At 39.6% G+C, this 26,534-nt stretch overlaps 1 protein-coding gene across 2 annotated transcripts in view; it reads right to left on the reverse strand.

The window, feature by feature from the left end:
• The window catches only part of ACMSD (aminocarboxymuconate semialdehyde decarboxylase), an 83,102-nt gene that overhangs the window by 21,776 nt on the left and 34,792 nt on the right, over positions 1 to 26,534 (reverse strand). For both annotated transcript variants that reach the window (XM_036886674.2, XM_036886676.2), the window contains exons 6-8: positions 17,587 to 17,680; positions 15,235 to 15,330; positions 13,981 to 14,153 (exon numbers count right to left, since the gene is read on the reverse strand). In XM_036886674.2, coding sequence (XP_036742569.2) covers positions 13,981 to 14,153; positions 15,235 to 15,330; positions 17,587 to 17,680 — 363 coding nt within the window. The remainder of the gene's footprint in view (positions 1 to 13,980; positions 14,154 to 15,234; positions 15,331 to 17,586; positions 17,681 to 26,534) is intronic.

The raw sequence follows: 26,534 nt of genomic DNA on the forward strand, positions 1-26,534 counted from the left end.
ATATAGAGTAGATATTTATCGAATTAAGCTGGGCCATTACTGTGTCTCATCCATATTTACCAATACCTGTCACTGGAAAGAATGCAGTTTTAAAAATACAGATCTGGGGTGGAGCCAAGATGGTGGCATGAGTAGAGCAGCGGACATCTCCTCCCAAAACAACATATATTTTTGAAAATACAGTAAATACAAGTATCCCTAAAAGAGAGACCAGAAGATACAGGACAACAGCCAGGCTACATCCACACTGGCGAGAACCCAGCGCCTGGTGAAAGGTGTAAGATACAAGCCGTGGCCCGGTGGGACCCGAGGACCCTCACCACAGCTCCTGGCGGGAGGAGAGGAGTCAGAGCGGGGAGGGAGAGGGAGCCCAGGACTGCTAAACACCCAGCCCCAGCCATCCGCACCAGAGCGCAGACACATAGTGCGTGTGTGGGGTGCTGGAAACTAGGGAAACAGGACAGTAAGACCTGTGAGTGGGTTCCCACAGCTGGCACCCCTGGGACAAAAGAAAAGTGAGTGCTTTTGAAAGTCTTAAAGGGACAGGAACCCTACAGCTGGACAGAAACGTCCTGGGACACTTAGCCCAGCAACTGGGAATCCCGGGGAACTCTAGGTGCCCTAACCGCTGGGCAGCCATGCAGCTCGGAGGCCCCTCCTGGAGATAAACATCAACCCGCCTGTTTCCCCTCTGATGTGGCTCTGCCATAGTGGAGAAGCAGCCTGAGGCAGCAGGGCAGAGCTTCTTTCACAGGGGCCAGGCAAGAATTAGAAACCCCGTCTGTGCGCAGCTGCCCAGCACAAGTTGCTAGGGGTCGCTGTTCTCTCAGAAGAGGAAGGCCACAACTAGCAAAAAGGGATGTTCTCCCAGTCAACACACATGACATCTCCCCACAAATACCTCTATCGCCATGAAAAGGCAAAACAATTTGATACAGACCAGACTAATCCAGACATCCTCCCCTGAAAAGGAATCTGGGGAGATAGACCTAACCAATCTCCCTGAAAATGAACTCAAAGGTCATAACCATGCTGATGGAGCTGCAGAGAAATGTGCAAGAGCTAAGGGATGACGTATGGAAGGAGATTACAGAAATGAAACAATCTCTGGAAGGATTTATAAGCAGAATGGATAAGATGCAAGAGGCCATTGATGGAATAGAAACCAGAGAACAGGAACACATGGAAGCTGACGCAGAGAGAGATAAAAGGATCTCCAGGAATGAATCAATATTAAGAGAAATGTGTGGCCAATCCAAACGGAACAATATCCGCATTATAGGGGTCCCAGAAGAAGAAGAGAGAGAAAAAGGGATAGAAAGTGTATTTGAAGAAATAATTGCAGAAAACTTCCCCAAACTGGGGAGGAAATAATCGTTCAGACCATGGAAGTATACAGAACTCCCAACAGAAGAGACCCAAGGAGGACAACACCAAGACACATAATAATTAAAATGGGAAAGATCAAGGACAAGGACAGAGTTTTAAAGGCAGCTAGAAAGAGGAAAAAGGTCACCTACAAAAGAAAACTCATCAGGCTATCACCAGACTTCTCAACAGAAACCTTACAGGCCAGAAGAGAATGGCATGATATATTTAATGCAATGAAACAGAAGGGCCTTAATCCAAGAATACTGTATCCAGCACAATTATCATTTAAATATGAAGAAACGATTCCCAGACAAGCAAAAGTTGAGGGAATTTGCCTCCCATAAACCACCTCTACAGGGTATTTTAGAGGGACTGCTCTAGATGGGAGCACTCCTAAGGCTTAACAAATGACCCCAGAGAAAATAAAATCACAGCAAAGAAAGCAGACCAACCAAATACTAACTAAAGGCAAAAAATAAAATCAACTACCCACAAAAGCAGTCAAAGGAAACACAAAAGAGCACAGAATAAAACACCCAACATATAAAGAATGGAGGAGGAGGAATAAGAAGGGAGAGAAATAAAGAATCACCAGACAGTGTTTAAAATAGCTCAATAAGCGAGTTAAGTTAGGCAGTAAGATACTAAAGAAACTAACCTTGAACCTTTGGTAATCACGAATCTAAAGCCTGCAATGGCAATAAGTACATATCTTTCAATAATCACCCTAAATGTAATTGGTCTGAATGCACCAATCAAAAGACACAGAATAATAGAATAGATAAAAAATCAAGACCCATCTCTATGCTGCTTACAAGAGATTCATCTCAAACCCAAAGACATGCACAGACTAAAAGTCAAGGGATGGAAAAAGATATTTCATGCAAACAACAGGGAGAAAAAAGCAGGTGTTGCAGTACTAGTATCAGACAAAATAGACTTCAAAACAAAGAAAGTAACAAGAGATAAAGAAGGACATTACATAATGACAAAGGGCTCAGTCCACCAAGAGGATATAACGATTAAAAATATATATGCACCCAACACCAGAGCACCAACATATGTGAAACAAATACTAACAGAATTAAAGGAGGAAATAGAATGCAATGCACTCGTTTTAGGAGACTTCAACTCACCACTCACTCCAAAGGATAGATCCACCAGACAGAAAATAAGTAAGGACACAGAGGCACTGAACAACACACTAGAACAGATGGACCTAATAGACATCTACAGAACTCTACACCCAAAAGCAGCAGGATACACATTCTGCTCAAGTGCACATGGAACATTTTCAGAATAGACCACATACTAGGCCACAAAAAGAGCCTCAGGAAATTCAAAAAGATTGAAATCCTACCAACCAACTTCTGAGATCACAAAGATAGAAAACTAGAAATAAATTGTACAAAGAAAGCAAAAAAGGCTCACAAACACATGGAGTCTTAACAACATGCTCCTAAATAATCAGTGGATCACTGACCAAATTAAAATGGAGATCCAACAATATATGGAAACAAATAACAACAACACAAAACCCCAACTTCTGTGGGATGCAGCGAAAGAAGCCTTAAGAGGAAAGTATATAGCAATCCAGGCATATTTAAAGAAGGAAGAACAATCCCAAATGAATAGTCTAACATCACAATTATCGAAATTGGAAAAAGAAGAACAAATGAGGCCTAAAGTCAGCAGAAGGAGGGACATAATAAAGATCAGAGAAGAAATAAATAAAATTGAGAAGAATAAAACAGTAGAAAAAATCAATGAAACCAAGAGCTGGTTCTTTGAGAAAATAAACAAAATAGATAAGCCTCTAGCCAGACTTATTAAGAGAAAAAGAGAATCAACACACATCAACAGAATCAGAAAGGAGAAAGGAAAAATCATGACAGACCCCATAGAAATACAAAGAATTATTAGAGACTACTATGAAAACCTATATGCTAACAAGCTGGAAAACCTAGAAGAAATGGACAACTTCCTAGAAAAATACAACCTTCCAAGACTGACCAAGGAAGAAACACAAAATCTAAACAAACCAATTACCAGCAAAGAAATTGAATTGGTAATCAATAAATTACCCAGGAACAAAACCTCTGGGCCAGATGGATTTACTTAGGAATTTTATCAGACATACCCATTCTCCTTAAAGTTTTCCAAAAAATAGAAGAGGAGGGAATACTCCCAAACTCATTCTATGACACCAGGCAAAGACCCCACCAAAAAAGAAAATTACAGACCAATATCCCTGATGAACGTAAATGCAGAAATACTCAACAAAATATTAGCAAACCAAATTCAAAAATACATCAAAAGGATCATACACTATGATCAAGTGGGATTCATCCCAGGCATGCAAGGATGGTACAACATTCGAAAATCCATCAACATCATCCACCATGTAAACAAAAAGGACAAAAACCACATGATCATCTCCATAGATGCTGAAAAAGCATTCGACAAAATTCAACATCCATTCATGATAAAAACTCTCAACAAAATGGGTATAGAGGGCAAGTACCTCAACATAATAAAGGCCATATATGATAAACGCACAGCCAACATCATACTGAACAGTGAGAAGCTGAAAGCTTTTCCTCTGAGTTTGGGAACAAGACAGGGATGCCCACTCTCCCCACTGTTATTCAACATAGTACTGGAGGTCCTAGCCACGACAATTAGACAAAACAAAGAAATACAACCAATCCAAATTGGTAAAGAAGAAGTCAAGCTGTCACTATTTGCAGATGACATGATACTGTACATAAAAAACCCTAAAGACTCCACTCCAAAACTACTAGTACTGATATCGGAATACAGCAAAGTTGCAGGACACAAAATTAACACACAGAAATCTGTGGCTTTCCTATACACTAACAATGAACTAATAGAAAGAGAAATCAGGAAAACAATTCCATTCACAATAGCATCAAAAAGAATAAAATACCTAGGAACGAACCTAACCAAGGAAGTGAAAGACCTATACCCTGGAAACTATAAAACACTCTTAAGAGAAATTAAAGAGGGCACTAGCAAATGGAAATTCATCCCATGCTCTTGGCTAGGAAGAATTAATATCGTCAAAATGGCCATCCTGCCCAAAGCAATATACAGATTTGATGCAATCCCTATCAAATTATGAACAACATTTTTCAAAGAACTGGAACAAATAGTTCAAAAATTCATATGGAAACACCAAAGACCCCGAATAGCCAGAGCAATCCTGAGAAGGAAGAATAAAGTTGGGGGGATCTTGCCCCCCAACTTCGAGCTCTACTGCAAAGCCACAGTAATTGGGACAATTTGGTACTGGCACAAGAACAGAGACACAGACCAGTGGAACAGAATAGAGACTCCAGACATTAACCCAAACATACATGGTCAATTAATATACAATAAAGGAGCCATGGACATACAATGGGGAAATGACAGTCTCTTCAACAGATGGTGCTGGCAAAACTGGACAGCTACATGTAAGAGAATGAAACTGGATCACTGTCTAACCCCATACACAAAAGTAAATTCGAAATGGATCAAAGACCTGAATGTAACTCTTGAAACCATAAAACTCTTAGAAAAAAAAAATGGGCAAAAATCTCTTAGACATAAACATGAATGACTTCTTCATGAACATATCTCCCCAGGCAAGGGAAACAAAAGCAAAAATGAACAAGTGGGACTATATCAAGCTGAAAATTTTCTGTACAGCAAAGTTCACCATCAATAGAACAAAAAGGTATCCTACAGTATGGGAGAATATATTCATAAATGACAGATCCGATAAAGGATTGACATCCAAAATATATAAAGACCTCATGCACCTCAACAAACAAAAAGCAAATAAGCCAATTAAGAAATAAGCAGAGGAGCTGAGCAGACAGTTCACCAAGGGAGAAATTCAGATGGCCAACAGACACATGAAAATATGCTCCACATAGCTAGTTATCAGAGAAATGCATATTAAAACCACAATGAGATATCACCTCACACCAGTAAGGATGGCTACCATCCAAAAGACAAACAACAACAAATGTTGGCAAGGTTCTGGAGAAAGGGGAACCCTCCTACACTGCTGGTGGGAATGTAAATTAGTTCAACCATTGTGGAAAGCATATGGAGGTTCCTCAAAAAGCTCAAAATAGACATACCATTTGACCCAGGAATTCCACTTCTAGGAATTTACCCTAAGAATGCAGTGGCCCAGTTTGAAAAAGACAGATGCACCCCTATGTTTATTGCAGCAGTATTTACAATAGCGAAGAAATGGAAGCAACCTAAGTGTCCATCAGTAGATGAATGGATAAAGAATAAGTGGTACATATACACAATGGAATATTATTCAACCATAAGAAGAAAAAATCCTACCATTTGCAACAACATGGATGGAGCTAGAAGGTGTTATGCTCAGTGAAATAAGCCAGACAGAGAAAGACGAGTATCAAATGATTTCACTCATATGTGGAGTATAAGAATAAAGAGAAAATGAAAGAACAAAACAGCAGCAGAATCACAGAACCCAAGAATGGACTAACAGTTACCAAAGGGAAAGGGAGTGGGAGGATGGGTGGGAAGGGAGGGATAAGGGGGGGAAAGAAAGGGGGTATTATGATTAGCATGTATAATTAGCTTGTAGGTGGGGGCATGGGTAGGGCTGTGCAACACAGGGAAGACAAGTAGTGATTCTACGCTGATGGATAGTGACTGTAGTGGGGTTTGTGGGGGGGTACTCAGTGAAGGGGGGAGGCTAGTAAACATAATGTTCTTCATGTAATTGTAGATTTGTGATAACAAAATTTAAAAGAAAATACCAATCTGATAATGCCACAACCCTGCTTAAATTTCTTCAATAATTTCTCATTGTCTAGAAGGAAAACCCCAAATTCATGGCATAAATTATCCTCAATAAATATGAGAAAGAGTTGTCCCAAACCTGAATTGGGGCAGAATTTTGTGATCTGATGTGACTAGCAGCTCTTCCTGGGGAATAGTTTAGTATTCTTTCTTTAAAAGTTGAGGTAAAATTAACATAAAGCATTATGTTAGTTTCAGGTATATAACATAATGATTTGATACTTGTATATAATGTGGAAAGATAATTATGCTAAGTCTATTTAACACCAATCACCAAAAATAGTCTCTCATTCTTGGTAAAATATTCGAGCAATTTTTTGATAGACTTTAATGAGCTTAAGAACCCCTCCTAGGAAATCTACTTAATTGACTTTTAGTCTTAAAACTAGTCTAAGTCTTTTAAACCAATAATGCAGAGGTTAATTGTCCTTAAATAGGTAGTTGTCTTCTTTTTTAAAAATCCAGTCTAACAGTAGCTATCTCACTGTTTTTCTCCCCTATAAAATGTCTCTGCCAATACAGAATCTTTAGAGTTTTCAGAAAGCCTCTTCTTTTGAAACAAATTTGAAATAAAACTCTTGACATATTCTAATAGTTGATCTGAGCATGGTTTTGTGCATTGAAGGAATGAATGCTCAGATGCATAAAAGGGGAAAGTCTTAATTGTGACCAGGTTGAAATATTTAGTGTATTTTAAATACTCTAAATTTGAGCTGTTATTAGGATAAATGACTCTGATTTCTACCAGGAGAAAGAAGATTTTCTTATGCTTTATAAGTACATTTACATGAAATAATGTGGGAAACTGTATAATAAAGTTTAGAAGAAGGCCACGATAGACCAACAACTCTATTTCTAGATTCCTGTATTCAGTACTGTATAAAACCAAGGAAATAACAACTGCTGATAGAAACCCTAAAGACCCAAAGTTATGCCTACTCACATCTGTGCCAACAGCTGATCTCATTCTGAACTGCCTGCTTGGTGTTCACTGGAGGTTCAGTTGTTCTTATTTCTACCCCTCTTGCTAAAGCTATTTACAATTCCAAAACACAACATAATTTTTTGAAAGTCCCATGCTTATATTACGTTTGTCAACTACAGTAACACGAAATTGAAATGTAGAAATTAGTTTTGCTTTCCAATCAGGAATTCTTCCATTCCCAGTGCTATGGCCTTCTCAGTTATAAATACATCTTAAGGGATGGGTGTGGGGTTGGGGGTGGGTGTGAGTGCTGCTCTGTTTTAATGTGGTGAAAGCAAATGATTTTAAAGCAGAAATGAAAACCACTCTCCTGCAATTTATCCTTCATGGGAAAGATAATTTTGTGCTTTCTTTCCTAACTTGATTTTTTTTTTATTAAGGTATCATTGATATACACTCTTATGAAGGTTTCACATGAAAAACATTGTGGTTACTACATTCACCCATATTATCAAGTCCCCCCCATACCACATTGAAGTCACTGTCCATCAGTGTAGTAAGATGCCACAGTCACTACTTGTCTTCTCTGTACTATGCTTTCTTCTCCGTGACCCCCCCACACCATGTGTACTGATCATAATACCCCTCAATCCCCTTCTCCCTCCCTCCTCCCCCACCCTCCCCCACCCTCCCCCACCCTCCCCCACCCTCCCCCACCCATCCTCTTTGATAACCCCTTGTCCCTTATTGGAGTCTGTGAGTCTGCTGCTCTTTTGTTCCTTCACCTAACTTGATTTTGAATGCCTGTTGCCGAACACCAAACTCATGATTTGGCAGTATTTAGTTATTATTTTGTAGCTGTTGTTCACAACTCCTCTCTGTAGGTAGTTAATTATCCACTTGTGGTAATCTGGTTTGTAAACTTCCCATACCTACTGTCTATCTGCAGATCTTTCACTGATACCTTTTGGTAAACTTTTGACCATTTCTAACTTGTTGATAATTTCATAAGGGAAAGAGAAATATGCAGAAAAGAACTGGAAATGAAGTTCTTATTAACTGAATTCTTGTTCAGATGGAGAAGAGACAGTAGCAGGGAAAAGGTGAGGAGAAGAGATACCTCAAGAGTTGTATGGTCTGTAGGATGAAGGTCACATATGCTGTTGCTTAATACCTGATATTCTGGTTGATGGATGCTTAATAAATACTTTTTGAGTTAAAAATACCTCAAAACTACAAATTGGTTCTATTTAAATGGATTTCATGTAGAATCCTGATGTAAGGAGGCATAGGATATGGCCTTGGATGACTGTTGTCCCATTTCCCACTGAACCAAGCTTTCAGGGACACTCACGGCTCTCATGACATCTCTGGTTTCCAAGGAACAATTGTGATCCTGGCCTCCCAAAAGCTAGAACTCTCTTCTGTCTTGTTGCTTGTAATCCAGAATTCTATTCCCTTAGGATATAACATGATCATGTACCAATTTTTAAGGTTATCTGTGCTAATGTGACATTTGACATCTACATTTAGTAAGGCCTTTCTAAAGACTCTCCTAAACCTAAATAAATAATTATAATGGTGGGCATCTTAGGTATCACAGCTGCATCTTCTGGGATCCTAAAATTATACCTTTTAGACAAACACTGGATTTCTTTATTAGGCAGTAAATCAGTAGATAATCCTGATTGATTTCTCAGCACTCTGCCCCAACATAAGTTTCCTTCCCCAAAGCCAGCAGCATACAATCCCTATGAGCTTAAGACTTTCTGAGCTCATGATAATAGTGATTAATATTCCTGGCAGGAAAAGAAACTGCTCGCTTCCTGCGATGGATTAACTTTTTCACATTTTTAGGGACTGCTACAAACATTGAAAAATGTGGCTTACTGTATATTCAAACAGTAGAAGAGAGTTCATTTGTTTTCCAGAAAAGGAACAATTCACTATTTTCTCATTAGTATATTGCATTAATAGCATTTGCATTAAATAAAACATAACTCTGTTATAACATAGCTTACTACAAAAATTCTAGTGTACCAAGGATTCAGTTTATTCTCAGATATAATTTCCTAGAGAAAGAACCTGGTTTAATCAATCAATGTAAGATTAGCCTGATGTCCACAAGATCATTTTATAACTCTGTTTAACAACCATTAACGCTTACTAATTGTAAAGCACTAGAATAGGTATATAAATCGCTGACATTTGTATAGTCCTTTTTTGTTCTTAAGAATAGTGAAAAACTAAAGGTCTTTCTAAAGACTTTTGTTAGAAGCCAATGGCCTGTGAGAAGGCTACCAGTAAGGACTTTAGGGAGAATAAGGAAAATGTTATTGGAAATTAGAAGAGGTCATTGCTATGTTCATGGCAAAAAGGTTAGCAACAGTGTCATCTATGGTAATATGCTAAGTAGAAAAATGTACTAAATGCACTGAATGATAGAGCTAAAGAAATTTCCAGACAGTGTGTTCAAAGTGCTGCCTGGCTGCTTCATGCTGCTTATAGTAAAATGTGAGGGGAGTGTTTTAAAGGAAGGCTTGTTTAATATAAGGGGGCCAGGAATTGTTGGGCTTAAAAATACTCAACCCTTCCAATGGCAGATGATGCTAAAATTAGAGATGGCTTTCTGGCATTTGTTAAATCTAGGGTACAGTCAGAAAAATATACCTAAAAATGAAGCCAATCTTTCAGGATTTAAGACAGTGCCCTAAAGAACCATTCCCTCAAACAGTAAGGACTTCTAGGTAGCTTCAGAGTGTTGTCCCTCTGCAGTCTTCACAGAAACTCAAGATAGAGAAAGGCTTTTCCCAGAGATTTGTGGGTAAGGCTTTTGCCTACTGGTGTGAAACCTAATAAGATTCATAAATGACCCACAAAGTTTTTAAGAGAATTATATGAGCAGAAACACCACCAGTTTGGATGGAAAGGAACAGATAGAACAGTGAAGAGAAGCTCCTTTGGACCCCAGAAATTTTATGGGCATGAAAAACTAATGTTAAAAAACATTCTGTAAAACTACTCAGCCATAAACATAGGCTACCTTTCATAGAAAAGGAGGGATGATGTAGGGTAGCACTGAGCCATGAGAATCATTCCTGTGCTTTGAGTTCTAATTAAGGAACTGCCAAGATGTGCCTGATGGATTTCAGATTTTCTAGTTGTTAGTGACTCCTCTGAACTTCCTGTTACCACCCTTTTAGAATGGAGGATTTATAGCAACTATCTTTTGCCTGTCTCACCATTTTATATTGAGTGTGTGTGGCTATAACTTGTCTCTGTAGCTCACAGGTCCTTGGATTGAGTGAAACTGTGCATAAGGACCATCATCTGCAAGTTAAACAATAAGATCCTAGACTCTAAGTTGATGCTGTAAATGGATGAAACTTTTGGGGTGGTTGTGGCAGGGGTGAGAACATTTTGCATTTAGGAAGAATGTAAGTAATTTGTGACCAGAGTGCGAAAGGTGGTGGTTTTAAAATATGTTTTCCAATTCTTTGATATGCCTCCCTTCCAAAGGTCGAAGCTAATTCCATTCCACTTGAATGTGGACCAGATATAGTGACTTACTTCCAAATGTGGCAGAAGTGATGCTCCATGACATCTGAGGCTAGTTTCTGCCTGGTGCATGTGCCACACTTCCTCCTCCTGCCCCCTCCTCTGTGTCTCAGATTACTCAGGCTTTGGGGAGGCCAGCCGCTGCCATGCTGTGAGGACACTCAGGCAGCTCTGTGAAGTGGAGAGGCACAGATGGGGAGGAACCGAGGCCTCCTGCCAAAAGCCAGCACCAATCTGCCAGTTATATACAAAAGCCACCCTGGAAATAACTCCTTTAGCCTCAGTCAAGCCTTCAGGTGACCACAGCCCTGACTGATACCTTGCCTGCAACCTTGTCAGAGACCTTGAGCCTGCTAAGCTGCTCCTGAATTCCTTACACACAGAGGCCATAGGAGATACTAAATGTGTATTGTTGTTTTAAACTACTGAGTTTTGGGGCAATTAATTATGCAGCAGTAGATTCCCAATGGATCTAGCCAAAACGATGATATAACCATAATGCAAGGATGACTGGCCTCTGAAAAATCTATCTACCTCAATATATAAAGTGAATTTTCTATGATCATGTTAATATAGGAAGGCAATAAAGTTTTCCCCTTTTTTCATATTTTTCACATACAACAGACTAATAACATACAATTAGCATTCTCTGCATCTGTCTTTAAAAATAAGTGGGTGTATATTAAACGCAAAGATGTAAGAGATGGGAGGAAGTTAAGAGATTAAGTAATTTAAGTTCTCCATTTAGCAGTGTTTTAGAAATAGTAGGTACTCAGTAAGAGTTTTGGTATACACAAATACACACACACATGTGTATTTATTAGGATATTATTTAAAATTTGGATTTATCAGAGTAAACTTATACATAATCAAAAAGTACTAAAATATATATTTTATGAAAAGCACTCCTATGCCTATTTTCCCAACCTGTCCCAATTTTATCTTTTTAAACTGCATCTTCTGATAATTACCTCCATAGTGCCAAATAATAAGCATATACTATTGTTTCTTAATTTACTCACTTTGGAGAGTATTTACTATTCATTTTGATCATTGACAATTTCTTTCTAACCCCAACTTCTATCCTCCATTTTCCCAATAGACTTAAGATCCTTGTTAAATCAGTACTTAATATTTACACTATTATGTCTATAAATATTGTTCAGGGTGAGTCAAGTAATGTACAGTGATTATCTGACCTCTTACAAATGTTTGTTTACTTGGAGTTAGTTATTTCCTTTTATTTCATTGCTTAATTTTCTATGTATGTAATGTTTGTTTGTTTCTAAGACATCAACAGATCCGTTGAATGCCCGGCAATATTGTTTCAAACTTTCAAACACTTCAAATAATCCATCAGTTTCATTTTTCGGTCCTGGAGACATCCCTCCACAGCATTCTGTCCTCATGCTCTATTTGGACAGGTTGCTCTCCAGCCAAGCTGTCATGCTAGGACTTTTCTTAACTATTCTGGTTTGGGTATTGTTTTTGAGAGAATTTGCTAATGTGAATATAACTAGAATGAGGACTCATAAATTAAGAGAATCCCAAATTATTAATATATACTGCTTATATTTCCTGGGGTCAATAACCTGTGAGGTCACATAATATGAGGTCACGTTTGCTTTTGATGCCCAAATTATAATGGCTCAAGTCTTCACATTTTGAATGCGAGATCACAGCACCACTAACTTTGCTAAGTGCCCTCTGAGTTTTTTTCTGGGGTTCCCTAACAGGTATACTCAGTGTGCTCACTAACTCATCTCTTCATTGGTTCCCATAAGGCATTTTCTGTGTTCTTCCTCTTCTGTTCTGACCCTCTAGTGATGTGTGTTGCTCTGAATGCTGTTTGAAGGTGCCAACTAATAAACTGGTTGGTAAAACTGTTGGTAGGTATCCTTCATAAGACGAGTGTTGTGTTTGCCAAGGTGTTTTCTCCTGATGTTGCCATGTCCAAGAATATCAGGGAGAATTAACCTTGATGGGAGGTAATCAGAATCATCCTTTCTCTCATTCCACACCACTTCCCCTCACCCCCTCCTCCACTGCTCAAAGTCCAGAACTCACAGTTTCCTTCCAGCTTCTCCTCTGTGTATTTTCTTCCCCATTGCCCCTCTGTCCAAACCAATAATAATCAACAGTTACACCAGCTGCTAAGGACCCATTTTCTCAGGGACAACACAAAAACTTGAAGGCTCAGAAATACAGCTCAACCACATAATTTATTATTGAAATAGAATGCCTAATATTTTATATTCTAGTAAGTTTCTTAAGTCAGAGAAATAGCTTTAAAGTGAGATGCAGTCTCATTCTGGATATAGAACACTACTTGCAACTTTCAAATGATGGACCTCTTTTTCTGCTAAACTAGATTTTAGATGCCTTAGAGTCAGTCTATTCTCAATCCATAGTGCATATCTTTAAATATGTCCATATTCTTTTAGAAAACCCCAAAGACTTTTTTTCTTGGGAAAGCTTAGAAACTTTCTATAGATATATGTAAGTAATAAAATAGAATTGAAATACTAAATATTTCAGACTTTTTACTAATTCAGACTAGCCTTTGCCCTAAAAATGGTCTAACTTGATGAATTAGTGTGTCAAAGATACTTAAAGGTGGAGATGCCACCAGCAGGGAGATCTGCTACAGACAACAGAGGAAGACCTTTTCTTGTGAAGTTCAAAGTAGCACTGTGTTGACCTTTTTGGCTGAATGAGAGAATTGTTTTCAAAATGAAGGCCACATTATGCCAGAAAGAAATTTCAGGTGGTACACAAGACCTGTCATCAATTTCCCCTGCCTCCCTGTCCAGTGCCATTTCACCCTTTAATGTTCCAGTTTTCTTTTTTGATGGATGAGGACAATTGGGTTTATAATTTACCCAATCAATAAGAGACAGAGACAGGATTTTAACCCAGGTCAATCTGACTTCAAAACTGATGGCTCTTTCCTCCTTATCATATCATCATGTGCCATTTTGGATGGGTACAGAAATGACCCTAAGGAAGTGGAGCTGATCTAGATGAACTATCCAGCCAAGTGGATTATCTGGGATTTCCCTGGCATATATAGTGGTTCCTTGGTGATACACACACTATGTTGAAGGAGGCTCTAGTGAGGGTCTCCTGTGCAAGCAAACCTAATCCCGTACCTCACTGTCCCTCTCCTTTCTTCTAATGCCTTTCTTTCTATCCCTTTTTTGGAGAGAGGACAAGTAGCTGGTTGCTGCACTCTCTTCTATAAAACCACCCAAATGGCAGACCCATCTTACCTTTCCTATGACATCTGTTAACAGCTTGAGGGCCAGAGGATCATGAACCAATGAGTCTGTGTAAAAGGAACCAAGGTATTTCTTTGGGTTGTTTAGATTGTCCTGGGCACACAGATCTGGGCGCATGTTGAATCCATGAGAGATTCTTCCCACTGTGAAGGGGAAGGCACCACCTGCAAGTAAAGCCCATTATTGAGGGGCTAGTGTCAGTTGGAAAGGATCTCTTTCCATCCTCATGTTATGCAAGGAGAAGTTACTGCAGCCCAACTGGCTAACGGTATTTGCCGAGGACCTACTAGATTCCAAATGCTGAGAAATGACCCAGGGGAAGTGACATTAACTAAAATAGAAATTCAGATTTCAGGAACTTATCCTGAAGAAAAAAGGCAAGTGTGTAAAGATATGTGGTCAAGATTTTTAAATGTATGTGGTATAACAGCAAACTACAGAGACAACCTATCAGCTGAGAAATATCTAAATACCAATGGCATATTCATAAATGGGTTACCATGCATGCATACCTCAAAAATGATGGAGCTCTGTACTTACTGACATGGAGAAATGTCTAGATGTTATTGAGAAGGAAAAGTAGATTAGAAAACAGCATGTATAGTTTGATATTATGTGTGTGTGCCTGTGTGTGTGTACAAGAGCCACAAACACAATTACCTGCAGGAAACATAAATGAATGAAATTGGCCTATTTGTAAACAATAGTGAATAGGAGAGACTGTTACAAACTGGACAGCTTGTGATTTGACTAGAAGGTTTTAAATAAAAAACAAAACAAAATAAGACAAAAACTGTGCCAACCAAACTGAACTTGTCTACAGAAATGGAATTTGGTCTCCCAACCATCATATACTTTGTGGTGGCTAAAAAGGTGTTATGGACTGAATTGTGACCCTCCAGGATTCATATGTTGAAGCCCTAACCAAAATGACTGTATTTGGAGGTAGGATCTTTAAGGAAGTAATTAAGGTTAAATGAGGTCATAAGGTGAGACCCTAATCTGATAGGACTGCTGTTACAAGAAGAGAAAGAGACCTCAAACATGTTTCTCTCTCTAGGCCATGTAAGGAAACAGTGAGAAGGTGGCCTTCTACAATCCAGGAAAGCCAGAAACCAACCCTGTTAGTACCCTGATCTTGGACTTATGGCCTCCAGAACTGTGAGGATAAATTTCTGTTGTTTTAGCCACTCAGTCAGCATTGTTTTGTTATGGCAGCCCAAGCTAACTAATGCAGAGTCTTACCTCCATGTGCAAAACATACTTTCAGTTTAGGAAACTTCTCAAATACTCCACCCATGATCATGGAGCAAATGGCTATTGTGGTCTCTGCTGGCATTCCTGAAAGAGGAAACAGTCACAAGATTCAGGGCTTGTCATCTCAATCAAGAAGAAGTTCAGTGATGTTAACAGTTGGGAAACAGCAGCTTGCTGTGATTGTCAGTACTGAGAAATGAGAGATCCCTGCACCCCAGCATGTTTGATTGTGTACAAGCCATTGCTCCATTGCTTTGGCAAGCAGAACCATCTGAAGCTTCCTGTTTGCCACTTGAAGGTAGTCATCGATGACTAGAAGAGCCAAGGAGTCAGAGGATGTAGCTTTTGTCCTGACTCCCCCAGCTTCCCTTTTACATACAGAAGGGCAAACAGAATACCACGAGCCTGGGCTGAGCCTTCACTCCTCTGTATTTTTACTTCCTGGCCTTTGACAAGTAATTTAATACCCCTGAGCCCATGCTTCTTCACCTGTAAAATGGGGACAGTGTTGCCCATCTTGCAGGGCTATTGTGGAGCCTTGCAGTGATGATGTCAGGAAAGTTCCTGGCCAGACCTTCACATTGGAGGTGCTCAAAAAATATTGGCTGCTTCCCTGTACCTCAGTTTCCTTATCTGTAAAATGGGGATAGTGGTTAGTTCTTGCCACTTAGCTAGTGCTTTGGCTCCCTGGCCTCTTGGGAATTCTGGAAGCATGATGGATTCTTATCCATCTGGGGATGGTTTGTGCAGAGCTTCCCAAAGGCAGGGGAATGCTTCCTTTTGGTCCAGTGATTCTGCTTTCCTTTAATTACTTGGGCTATAACCCCATAATCTATCCTCCAAACATGGGCCAAAGTGGAATATTTACAGTGTCAACTGGATCATGCTCTCTTCTACTAGGAATCCTCCAATCCATGCTAATCTAATGCTAATGACCAAATTTGCAAGCAGAATAGAGTTCTGAAATTAGCCTATTTGTTCATTTATGATCTGTCTACTTCTTTATCATCTCTCTCCTCAAACTAGAACATAGGCTCCATGAGGGCAGAGATTCTGTCCACATCTATATTCTCAGTGCCTGGTAGAGGACTGGGCATGCTGGAGGGGACCAATATATGTGTGTTGCATAAATGAATGACAAAATGACTCTTTATGTAAATGCTCTCTGTTTTTCATGTGGGAAGTTGTGATATAAATAAGTTTGTGGGACTTCTCAAAGTGTTGTGTGAATTAGGATGAGACTTTCTTTGAAGCTGGACAGCATTGGGGCCTCTTTGGTCACCTCCTCGTACTAATTGTTGTTCAAGAATTTGGTGGGGTATGGCTAGGAGGCTACTTTACTTAAATGTGTTGGTCTCCAGAAGCAATCACAGAGGCATAAACTGTCAGAGCAGGAGGAGAATCAAGACTAGCTCTCTCATTTCACAGGTGAGGGACTGGAGCCCAAGGAAGTACAGGGATTTTCCACAGGTTACACAGCAAAATAGAGAGTAGTTGTTATTGCAATGAAGTTTTTTACTTTCAATATATTGCTCCTTATAATTCTTTGTGCTGATTATTTCATAGCTACTTGTACTTAATGGGCTGAGGAGAGAATGGATAATGGCCTTCCTAAAGAAAATTCAGTGCTTCTCACTTTCACTGAGTTTGCAAATTAGTTGCACTTTTCACTTGTGGCCACACAATTTTTACATCTGTCTTCTTTTCTTCTTGTCAGAAATTATAACAAGAGGTTGGACTGGCCAAGTGGAGGCCTCTCTTCTTTCCCTTTCCTCATGTGGAACCGTGAATGAAGAGTACAGGAGGAAAAGAGCAGAAGAGAGGAGCAGATAACAAGAAAATGGAAAGCCTTGGTCATTTACAGTCTAGGGCCTCAGATCGTTGGGTGGCAGAGGGTGACCTTCTACTTGTAACTCTAGGGTTCCCATTTATAAGAGTTGATGCTATTACTGGCTCCTTAAAAAAATCTGTTCCGTGTACAAGATTCCTTAGTTTTGGGCCCTTGTTGGAAGTCTGTGTAGTAAGGTAGCTTTGAAGTTATATCTGTGTAAACTCCATTTTCACTTATTAATTGTGTGACTTACACAACTTATCTAACCACTCTGAGACTCAGTTTCTTCATCTATAAAATGGATATTATAATGTCAACCTCATAGAGTTTTGTGTAGATGTGATTAAAATTAAATAAGGTAATGTATATAGCACTTATATGAACAAAGACTCAATAACTCACAATCCTCTTAATTATTCATACTTTCTTTGACATAATAAGATTCCACAGATAATTGGAAAAAAAAGAAAGGCTTGATCCTCTTTTCCAGGTCCCAAACTGATACAAACCTACAAGCCAAGGGAGCCAGTATTTGGCCATCCGTCCATCCATCTGCATGTCCCAGGGGTGTATGAATAGGGAACAGTTCAGCTTTTCAGCCATCTTGAAAGCAACAAGGGAAAAAGGGTTATTTGGATAACTCACCAAATTCAGGGTACTTTTTAGGGAAATTGCTATTTTCTGGCTTTATATTGATCTGAATAAATAAACTAAAATATTTGAAGTTGTTTCCTGATCTATATAAAAGTCATTGATAAGTAGAGAGAAAAAGATGGTGGCATGAGAAGTGAGGCAGAAATCTCCTCCCAAAACTACATATAATATGAAAATACATCAAATACAACTATTCCTAAAAGAGTGACCAGAAATAAGATTGCACCAGCCAGTCTACATCTGGAAGAAGAGAACATCTCACAGAAAAGGGTAAAGTAATAAAGCCGTGACCCAGTGGGACCTGAGCACTCCCCGCCGGCCTCCAGCTCACCAGAGGGAGGAAGAGAATCAGACTGGAGAGGGAGCAGAAGCCCAGGACTGCTAAATACCCAGTCCTAGAAATCTACTCTGGGAGCACAAACCAACACTGCATAGTGCTGTGGAGATTAGAGGGGCTGTAAACCAAAGTGAGAGATTGAGACTGTGAACAGGTTCCCACAACCAGCTGCGTTGAGACAAAAGAAAGGCGGGTGCTTTGAAAGACTTCCCAACAGTGAGAGGGCTGCTAAAGGGGCAACAGTTTAGGAAAAGGAACAGGTGGACAAAATTGTACTGGCATACTCAGTCCATCAGGTTGGGAACTTTCAAGAGCTACAGGTGTTCCATCCCCCTGGCTGGCAATGCAGCTCTAAGGTCCCCCTCCACAATAAACAGCCAGCCATTTCTTCCTCCCCGCCAGCCATGTATTCAAACCTGCTGCCCCACCATTGCTCCAGACCAGTCACAGGGCAGCCCCACCTACAGCAACTACACAGCTTAATGCAGGGGCTGCTCTCTCTGTGCAGCTCACTGGCTCTGACAGCAGAGGCAGGCACTGCAGCCAGGAAGCAGGAAAGGCCTCGCTCTTTAGGATAGGCACAATTTGCCAGCAACCACTGCCATTGCTCCAGGTACTGGGCAGCTCCGAAGAGCAGAGATTCTGGGCACTAGAGGGCACCACCTACACAAACCTAATATTTCTCATTATCCAAAAGGATTATGAAAAAGCAGAACCTGGTTCAATCCTAAATCCCTCAAACACCAGAAAGAGGGCTCAGTGAAACAAATTACCAATCTTCCAGAAAAATAATTCAAAATAAAAATCATAAGCATGCTAATGGAGCTACAGAAAAATATTCAAGAGCTAAGGGACAAATTCAGGGAGGAGATAAACATCTTAAAAATACAGTAGCTGAAATGAAACATACAGTGGAGGGATTTAAAAGCAGATTAGTGGGGAGGAGCCAAGATGGCAGTGTGAGTAGGGCAATGGAAATCTCCTCCAAAAACTATATATATATTTTAAAATACAACAAATACAACTATTCCTAAAAGAGAGACCAGAAGATACAGAACAACAACCAGGGTACATCTACATCTGCGAGAACTCAACAGCTCATGAAGGGGGTAAGATACAAGCCGCGGCCTGATGGGACCTGAGCGACCCCCCCACCCAGCTCCTTGGTGGGAGGAAAGAAGTCAGAGTGGGGAGAGAGAGGGAGCCCAGGACTGCTAGATACCCAGCCCTAGTCATCCAGAAGGGTAGCTCGGACACACAGTGCATGGGGTGCTGGATATTAGGTAAATGGAACAGTAAAATCTAGGAGTTCCACTTTGTCTCAGGGGTGCTCCAGAGCTGGCACCCCTGAGACAAAAGAAAAGCCAGTGCTTTTTGAAAGTCTTAAAGGGACAGGAGCCTCACAGCTGGATGGAAGTGTCCTGGTACACTCGACCCAACAGCTGGGAATCCTGGGGAACTCTGGGCACCCTAACCCCCTGGAAGACAGGGCAGCTCTGAAGACCCTCATGGCAATAAACAGCCTCCCATCCATTTCCCCTCCAGGGCAGCGCTGCCATAGCAGGGAAGCAGCCTGAGAGCAGCTGCGCCCACAGCAACCACCCAGAGCCTCCTCCACAGCTGCTGGGCCAGACTCAGAGGCGCTGTCAGCATGCAGCTGCCCAGCACAAGCCACTAGGGGTCACCATTCTTGCAGGAGAGGAAGGCGACCAGCAAGCAGGAGGGGACTTTGTTCTCCCAGTTGACACACGTGCCAACTGCCTACGACTACCTCTATCGCTATGAAAAGGCAGAAAAATTTGATCCAGTCAAGAATAACCCAGACAACCCCTGAGAGGGTACCAGGGTAGATAGATTTAACCAATCTTCCCAAAAAAGAATTCAAAATAAAGGTCATAATCATGCTGATGGAGCTGCAGAGAAATATGCAAGAGCTAATGGATAAAGTTGGGAAGGAGAATACAGAAATAAAACAATCACTTGAAGGACTTAAGAGCAAACTGGATGAGGTGCAAGAGGCCATTAACAGAATAGAAATCATAGAACAGGAACACAGAGAAGCTGAGGCAGAGAGACACAAAAGGATCTCCAGGAATGAAAGAATATTAAGAGAACTGTGTGACCAATCCAAAAGGAACAATATCTGCATTATAGGGGTACAAGAAGAAGAGATAGAAAAAGGGATAGAAAGTGTATTTGAAGAAATAATTGCTGAAAAGTTCCCCAAATTGGGGGAGGAAATAGTCTCTCAGACCATGGAAGCCCATAGAACTCCCAACACAAGGGACCCAAAGAGGACAACACCAAGACACATAATAATTAAAATGGCAAAGATCAAGGACAAGGACAGAGTATTAAAGGCAGCCAGACAGAGAAAAAAGGTCACCTACAAAGGAAAACCAATCAAACTATCATAAGACTTCTTAACATAAACCAAACAGGCCAGAAGAGAATGGCATGATATATTTAATGCAATGATACAGAAGGGCTTTCAACCAAGGATACTGTGTCCAGCACAATTATCATTTAAATATGAAGGAGGGATTAAACAATTCACAGACAAGCAAAATTGAGGGAATTTGTCTCCCACAAACCACCTCTACAGGGTATTATAGAGGGACTGCTCTAGATGGAAGCACTCCTAAGGATAAATAGCTATCATCAGAGAAAATAAAATCACAGCAAAGAAAGCAGACCAACCAAATACAAATAAAATCAACTACCCACAAAAGCAGTAAAAGGAAACACAAACAGCACAGAATAAAGCACCTAACATATAAAGAATGGAGGAGGAGTAATAGGAAGGGAGAGAAATAATCATCAGACTGTGTTTATAATAGCTTAATAAGCGAGTTAAGTTAGACAGTTAGAAAGTAAAGAAGCTACCCTTGAACCTTTGGTAACCGTGAATCTAAAGCCTGCAATGGCAATAAGTACATATCTTTCAATAATCACCCTAAATGTGAATGGACTGAATGTACCAATCAAAAGATACAGAGTAATAGAATGGATAAAAAAGAAAGACCCATCTACATGCTGCTAACAATAGATGCACCTCAAACCCACAGACATACACAGACTAAAAGTCAAGGGATGGAATAAGAGATTTCATGCAAACAACAGGGAGAAAAAAGCAGGTGATGCAGTACTAGTATCAGACAAAATAGGCTTCAAAACAAAGAAAGTAACAAGAGATAAAGAAGGGCATTACATAATGATAAAGGGCTCAGTCCAACAAGAGGATATAACCATTATAAATATATATACCCCCAACACAGGAGCACCAACATATGTGAAACAAACACTAACAGAATTGAAGGAAGAAATAGAATGCAGTGCATTCATTTTAGGAGACTTCAACACACTACTCACTCTAAAGGGCAGATCCACCAGACAGAAAATAAGTAAGGACACAGAGGCACTGAACAACACACTAGAACAGATGGACCTAATAGACATCTACAGAACTCTACACCCAAAAGCAGCAGGATACACATTCTGCTCAAGTGCACATGGAACATTTTCAGAATAGACCACATACTAGGCCACAAAAAGAGCCTCAGTAAATTCCAAAAGATTGAAATCCTACCAACCAACTTTTCAGACCACAAAGGTATAAAACTGGAAATAAATTGTACAGAGAAAGAAAAAGGATCACAAACACATGGAGGCTTAACAACATGCTCTGAAATAATCAATGGATCACTGACCAAATTAAAACAGAGATCAAGCAATATATGGAGACAAATGACAACAACAACACAAAGCCCCAACTTCTGTGGGGCACAGTGAAAGCAGTTCTAAAAGGAAAGTATATAGCAATCCAGGAATATTTAAAGAAGGAAGAACAATCCCAAATGAATAGTCTAAAGTCACAACTATTGAAATTGGAAAAGAAGAACAAATGAGACCCATAGTCAGCAGAAGGAGGGACATAATAAAGATCAGAGAAGAAATAAATAAAATTGAGAAGAATAAAACAATAGAAAAAATCAGTGAAACCAAGAGCTGGTTCTTTGAGAAAGAAACAAAATATATAAGCCCCTAGCCAAACTTATTAAGAGAAAAAGAGAATATACACAAATCAACAGAATCAGAAACAAGAAAGGAAAAATCACAATGGACCCCACAGAAATACAAAGAATCATTAAAGAATACTATGAGAATTTATATGCTAACAAGCTGGAAAACCTAGAAGAGATGGACAACTTCCTAGAAAAATACAACCTTCCAAGACTGACCAAGGAAGAAACAGAAAATCTAAACAAACCAATTACCAGCAACGAAATTGACGTAGTAATAAAAAAACTACCCAAGAGCAAAACCGCTGGGCCAGATGGATTTAACGTGGAATTTTATCAGACATAGAAAGAAGACATAATACCCATTCTCCTTAAAGTTTTCCAAAAAACAGAAGAGGAGGGAATACTCCCAAACTCATTCTATGAAGCCAGCATCACCCTAATACCAAAACCAGGCAAAGACCCCACCAAAAAATAAAATTACAGATTAATATCCCTGATGAACATAGATGCAAAAATACTCAACAAAATATTAGCAAACCGAAATAAAAAATACATCAAGAGTATTATACACCATAACCAAGTAGGATTCATTCCAGGGATGCAAGGATAGTACGACATTCAAAAATCCATCAAGATCATCCACCACATCAACAAAAAGGAGGACAAAAACAATATGATCACCTCCATGGATGCTGAAAAATCATTCGACAAAATTCAACATCCATTCATGATAAAAACTCTCAAAAAATGGGTGTAGAGGGTAAGTACCTCAAAATAATAAAGGCCATATATGATAAACCCACAGCCAACATCATACTGAACAGCGAGAAGCTGAAAGCTCTTCCTCTAAGATCAGGAACAAGACGGACGCCCACTGTCCCCACTATTATTCAACATAGTACTGGAGGTCCTAGCCATGGCAATTAGACAAAACAAAGAAATACAAGGAATCCAGATCGGTAAAGAAGAAGTCAAACTGTCACTATTCGCAGATGACATGATACTGTACATAAAAATCCTAAGGACTCCACTCCAAAACTACTAGAACTAACATTGGAATTTAGCAAAGTTGCAGGATACAAAATTAATACACAGAAATCTGTGGCTTTCCTATACTAATGATGAACTAGCAGAAAGAGAAATCAGGAAAACAATTCCATTCGCTGTTGCATCAAAAAGAATAAAATACCTAGGAATAAACCTAACCAAGGAAGTGAAAAATCTACACCCTGAAAACTAGAAGACACTTTAAAGAAATTAAAGAGGACACTAGCAAATGGAAACTCATCCCATGCTCTTGGCTAGGAAGAATTAATATTGTCAAAATTGCCATCCTACCTAAAGCAATCTACAGATTCAATGCAATCCGTATCAAAATACCAACAGCATTCTTCAATGAACTGGAACAAATAGTTCAAAAATTCATATGGAACCACCAAAGACCCCAAATAGCCAAAGCAATCTTGAGAAGGAAGAATAAAGTGGGGGAGATCTTGCTCCCCAACTTCAAGCTCTACTACAAAGCCACAGTAATCAAGACAATTTGATACTAGCACAAAAGCAGACCCATAGACCAATGGAACAGAATAGAGACTCCAGACATTAACCCAAACATATATGGTCAATTAATATATGATAAAGGAGCCATGGACATACAATGGGGAAATGACAGCCTCTTCAACAGCTGGTGTTGGCAAAACTGGACAGCTACATGTAAGAGAATGAAACTGGATCATTGTCTAACCCCATACACAAAAGTAAATTCAAAATGGATCAAAGAACATTTCCCTGTATGGCCCGGGAAGATGACTGGTTAGCCAGAGACGAGTAAGATTCCTCAAGGGAGGAACAACCTAAGACAGGCACAGCCACAGGGGGGGCCATCAGGTGAGAAATTGGGGATCAACAGAGGTGAGGCTTAGAACATCACCCCCCCTGTTTTGAGAGAAATCTTCTGCATCCGTGGATGTTTTGTTGCCCTTGTCTAGCTTGGATTAATACTTAGTCTATAGGCACAGACCTGTTCATCTACATTTGCCCTCTTACAGCACTAAATTATGTTTTCTACCTTTATCTTGCATCTACCTACCACTTCAACATTTCATTAAAAATAATAATAATAATAATAAGGGAGAAATGTGGGATTCACATATAAATCAAGTATAAAAATCAAATGAATAATCATATCTGACTTGATAGTTTATAGTTCATGATGCATGATCAAAACTGAAAGTTTCTGTGATATGACTGCCCTTGCACTGTTCACCATGTAAGAACTTATTCACTATGTAAGAACTTGTTCACCATGTAAGAACTTGTTCGTTATGCTTCAGAAGATTGGAGACTGTTGAGAATTAGGCTTGGGGTTGATTAATGATTGTGCATTGAGTCCCCTATACAGAATTTTATTGTTGTTAACAACCATTTGATCAGTAAATATGAGAGATGCCCTCTCAAAAAACAAAAATGGATCAAAGACCTGAATGTAAGTCATGAAACCATAAAATTCTTAGAAAAAAACAGAGGCAGAAATCTCTTGGACATAAACATAAGTGACTTCTTCATGAACATATCTCCCCGGGCAAGGGAAACAAAAGCAAAAATGAACAAGTGGGGCTATATCAAGCTGAAAACCTTCTGTACAGCAAAGGACACCATCAGAAGAACAAAAAGACATCCTACAGTATGGGAGAATATATTCATAAATGACAGATCCAATAAAGGGTTGACATCCAAAATATAAAAAGAGCTCATGCACCTCAACAAACAAAAAGCAAATAATCCAATTAAAAAATGGGCAGAGGAGCTGAGCATACAGTTATCCAAAGAAGAAATTCAGATGGCCAACAGACACATGAAAAGATCCTCCACATCACGAGTCATCAGAGAAATGCAAATTAAAACCACAATGAGATATCACCTCACACCAGTAAGGATGGCCACCATCCAAAAGACAATCAACAACAAATGTTGGCGAGGTTGCGGAGAGAGGGGAACCTCCTACACTGCTGGCAGGAATGTAAATTTGTTCAACCATTGTGGAAAGAAGTATGGAGGTTCCTCAAAAAGCTCAAAATAGAAATACCATTTGACCCAGGAATTCCACTTCTAGTAATTTACCCTAAGAATACGGCATCCCAGTTTGAAAAAGACATATACACCCCTATGTTTATCACAGTACTATTTACCATAGCCAAGAAATGGAAGCAACTTAAGTGTCCATCAGTAGATGAATGGATAAAGAAGATGTGGTACATATAAGCAATGGAATATTATTCAGCCATAGGAAGAAAACAAATCCTACCATTTGCAACAACATGGATGGAGCTAGAGGGTATTATGCTCAGTGAATTAAGCCAGGCAAAGAAAGACAAGTACCAAATGATTTCACTCATATGTGGAGTATAAGAGCAAAGAAAAAACTGAAGGAACAAAACAGCAGCAGAATCGCAGAACCTAAGAATGGACTAACAGTTACCAAAGGGAAAGGGACTGGGGAGGATGGGTGGTAGGGGAGGGATAAGAGGGGGGGGAAAGAAAGGGGGCATTACAATTAGCATGTATAATGGGGAGGGGCACAGGGAAGGCTGTGCAACACATAGAAGACAAGTCGTGATTTTACAGCATCTTACTACACTGATGTACAGTGACTGTAATGGGGTTTGTGGGGGGACTTGGTGAAGGGGAGAGTCTAGTAAACATAATGTTCCTCATGTAATTGTAGATTAATGATACCAAAAAAAGCAGATTAGATGAGGTAGAGGAGATGGTAAACCAAATAAAAATTAGAGAACAGGAATACAAAGAAGCTGAAGCAGAGAGAGACAATAGGATCTAGGAATGAAAGAATATTAAGGGAACTGTGTGAGCAATTCAAATGGAACAATATTTGTATAATAGGGGTACCAGAAGAAGAAGAAGAGAGAAAAAGGGATAGAAAGTGTCTTTGAAGAAATAATTGCTGAAAAATTCCGCAATCTGGGTAAGGAAATAATCTTTCAGGCCGTGGAGGTGCACAAATCTCCCAACACATGGGACCCAAGGAAGACAATACCAAGACATATAATAATTAAAATGGAAGAGGTCAAGGACAAGGACAGAGTATTAAAAGCAGCCAGAGAGAGAAAAAAGATCACCCACAGAGGAAAACCCATCAGGTTGTCATCAGACTTCTCAGCAGAAACCTTGCAGGCTAGAAGGGAATGGCATGATATATTCAATGCAATGACAAAGAAGGGCCTCAAAACAAGAATACTCTACTCAGCAAGATTATCCTTTAAGTTTGAATGAGGGATTAAACAATTCCCAGATAAGCAAAAATTGAGGAAATTTACCTCCCACAAACCATCTCTACAGTGTATTTTAAAGGGACTGCTCTAGATGCAAGTACTCCTAAGGCTAAGTAGCTGTCACCAGAGAAAATAAAATCACAGTAAAGGAA

This window comes from Manis pentadactyla, chromosome 8, assembly GCF_030020395.1.
Source record: "Manis pentadactyla isolate mManPen7 chromosome 8, mManPen7.hap1, whole genome shotgun sequence".
NCBI classification, from domain to species: Eukaryota; Metazoa; Chordata; class Mammalia; order Pholidota; family Manidae; genus Manis; species Manis pentadactyla.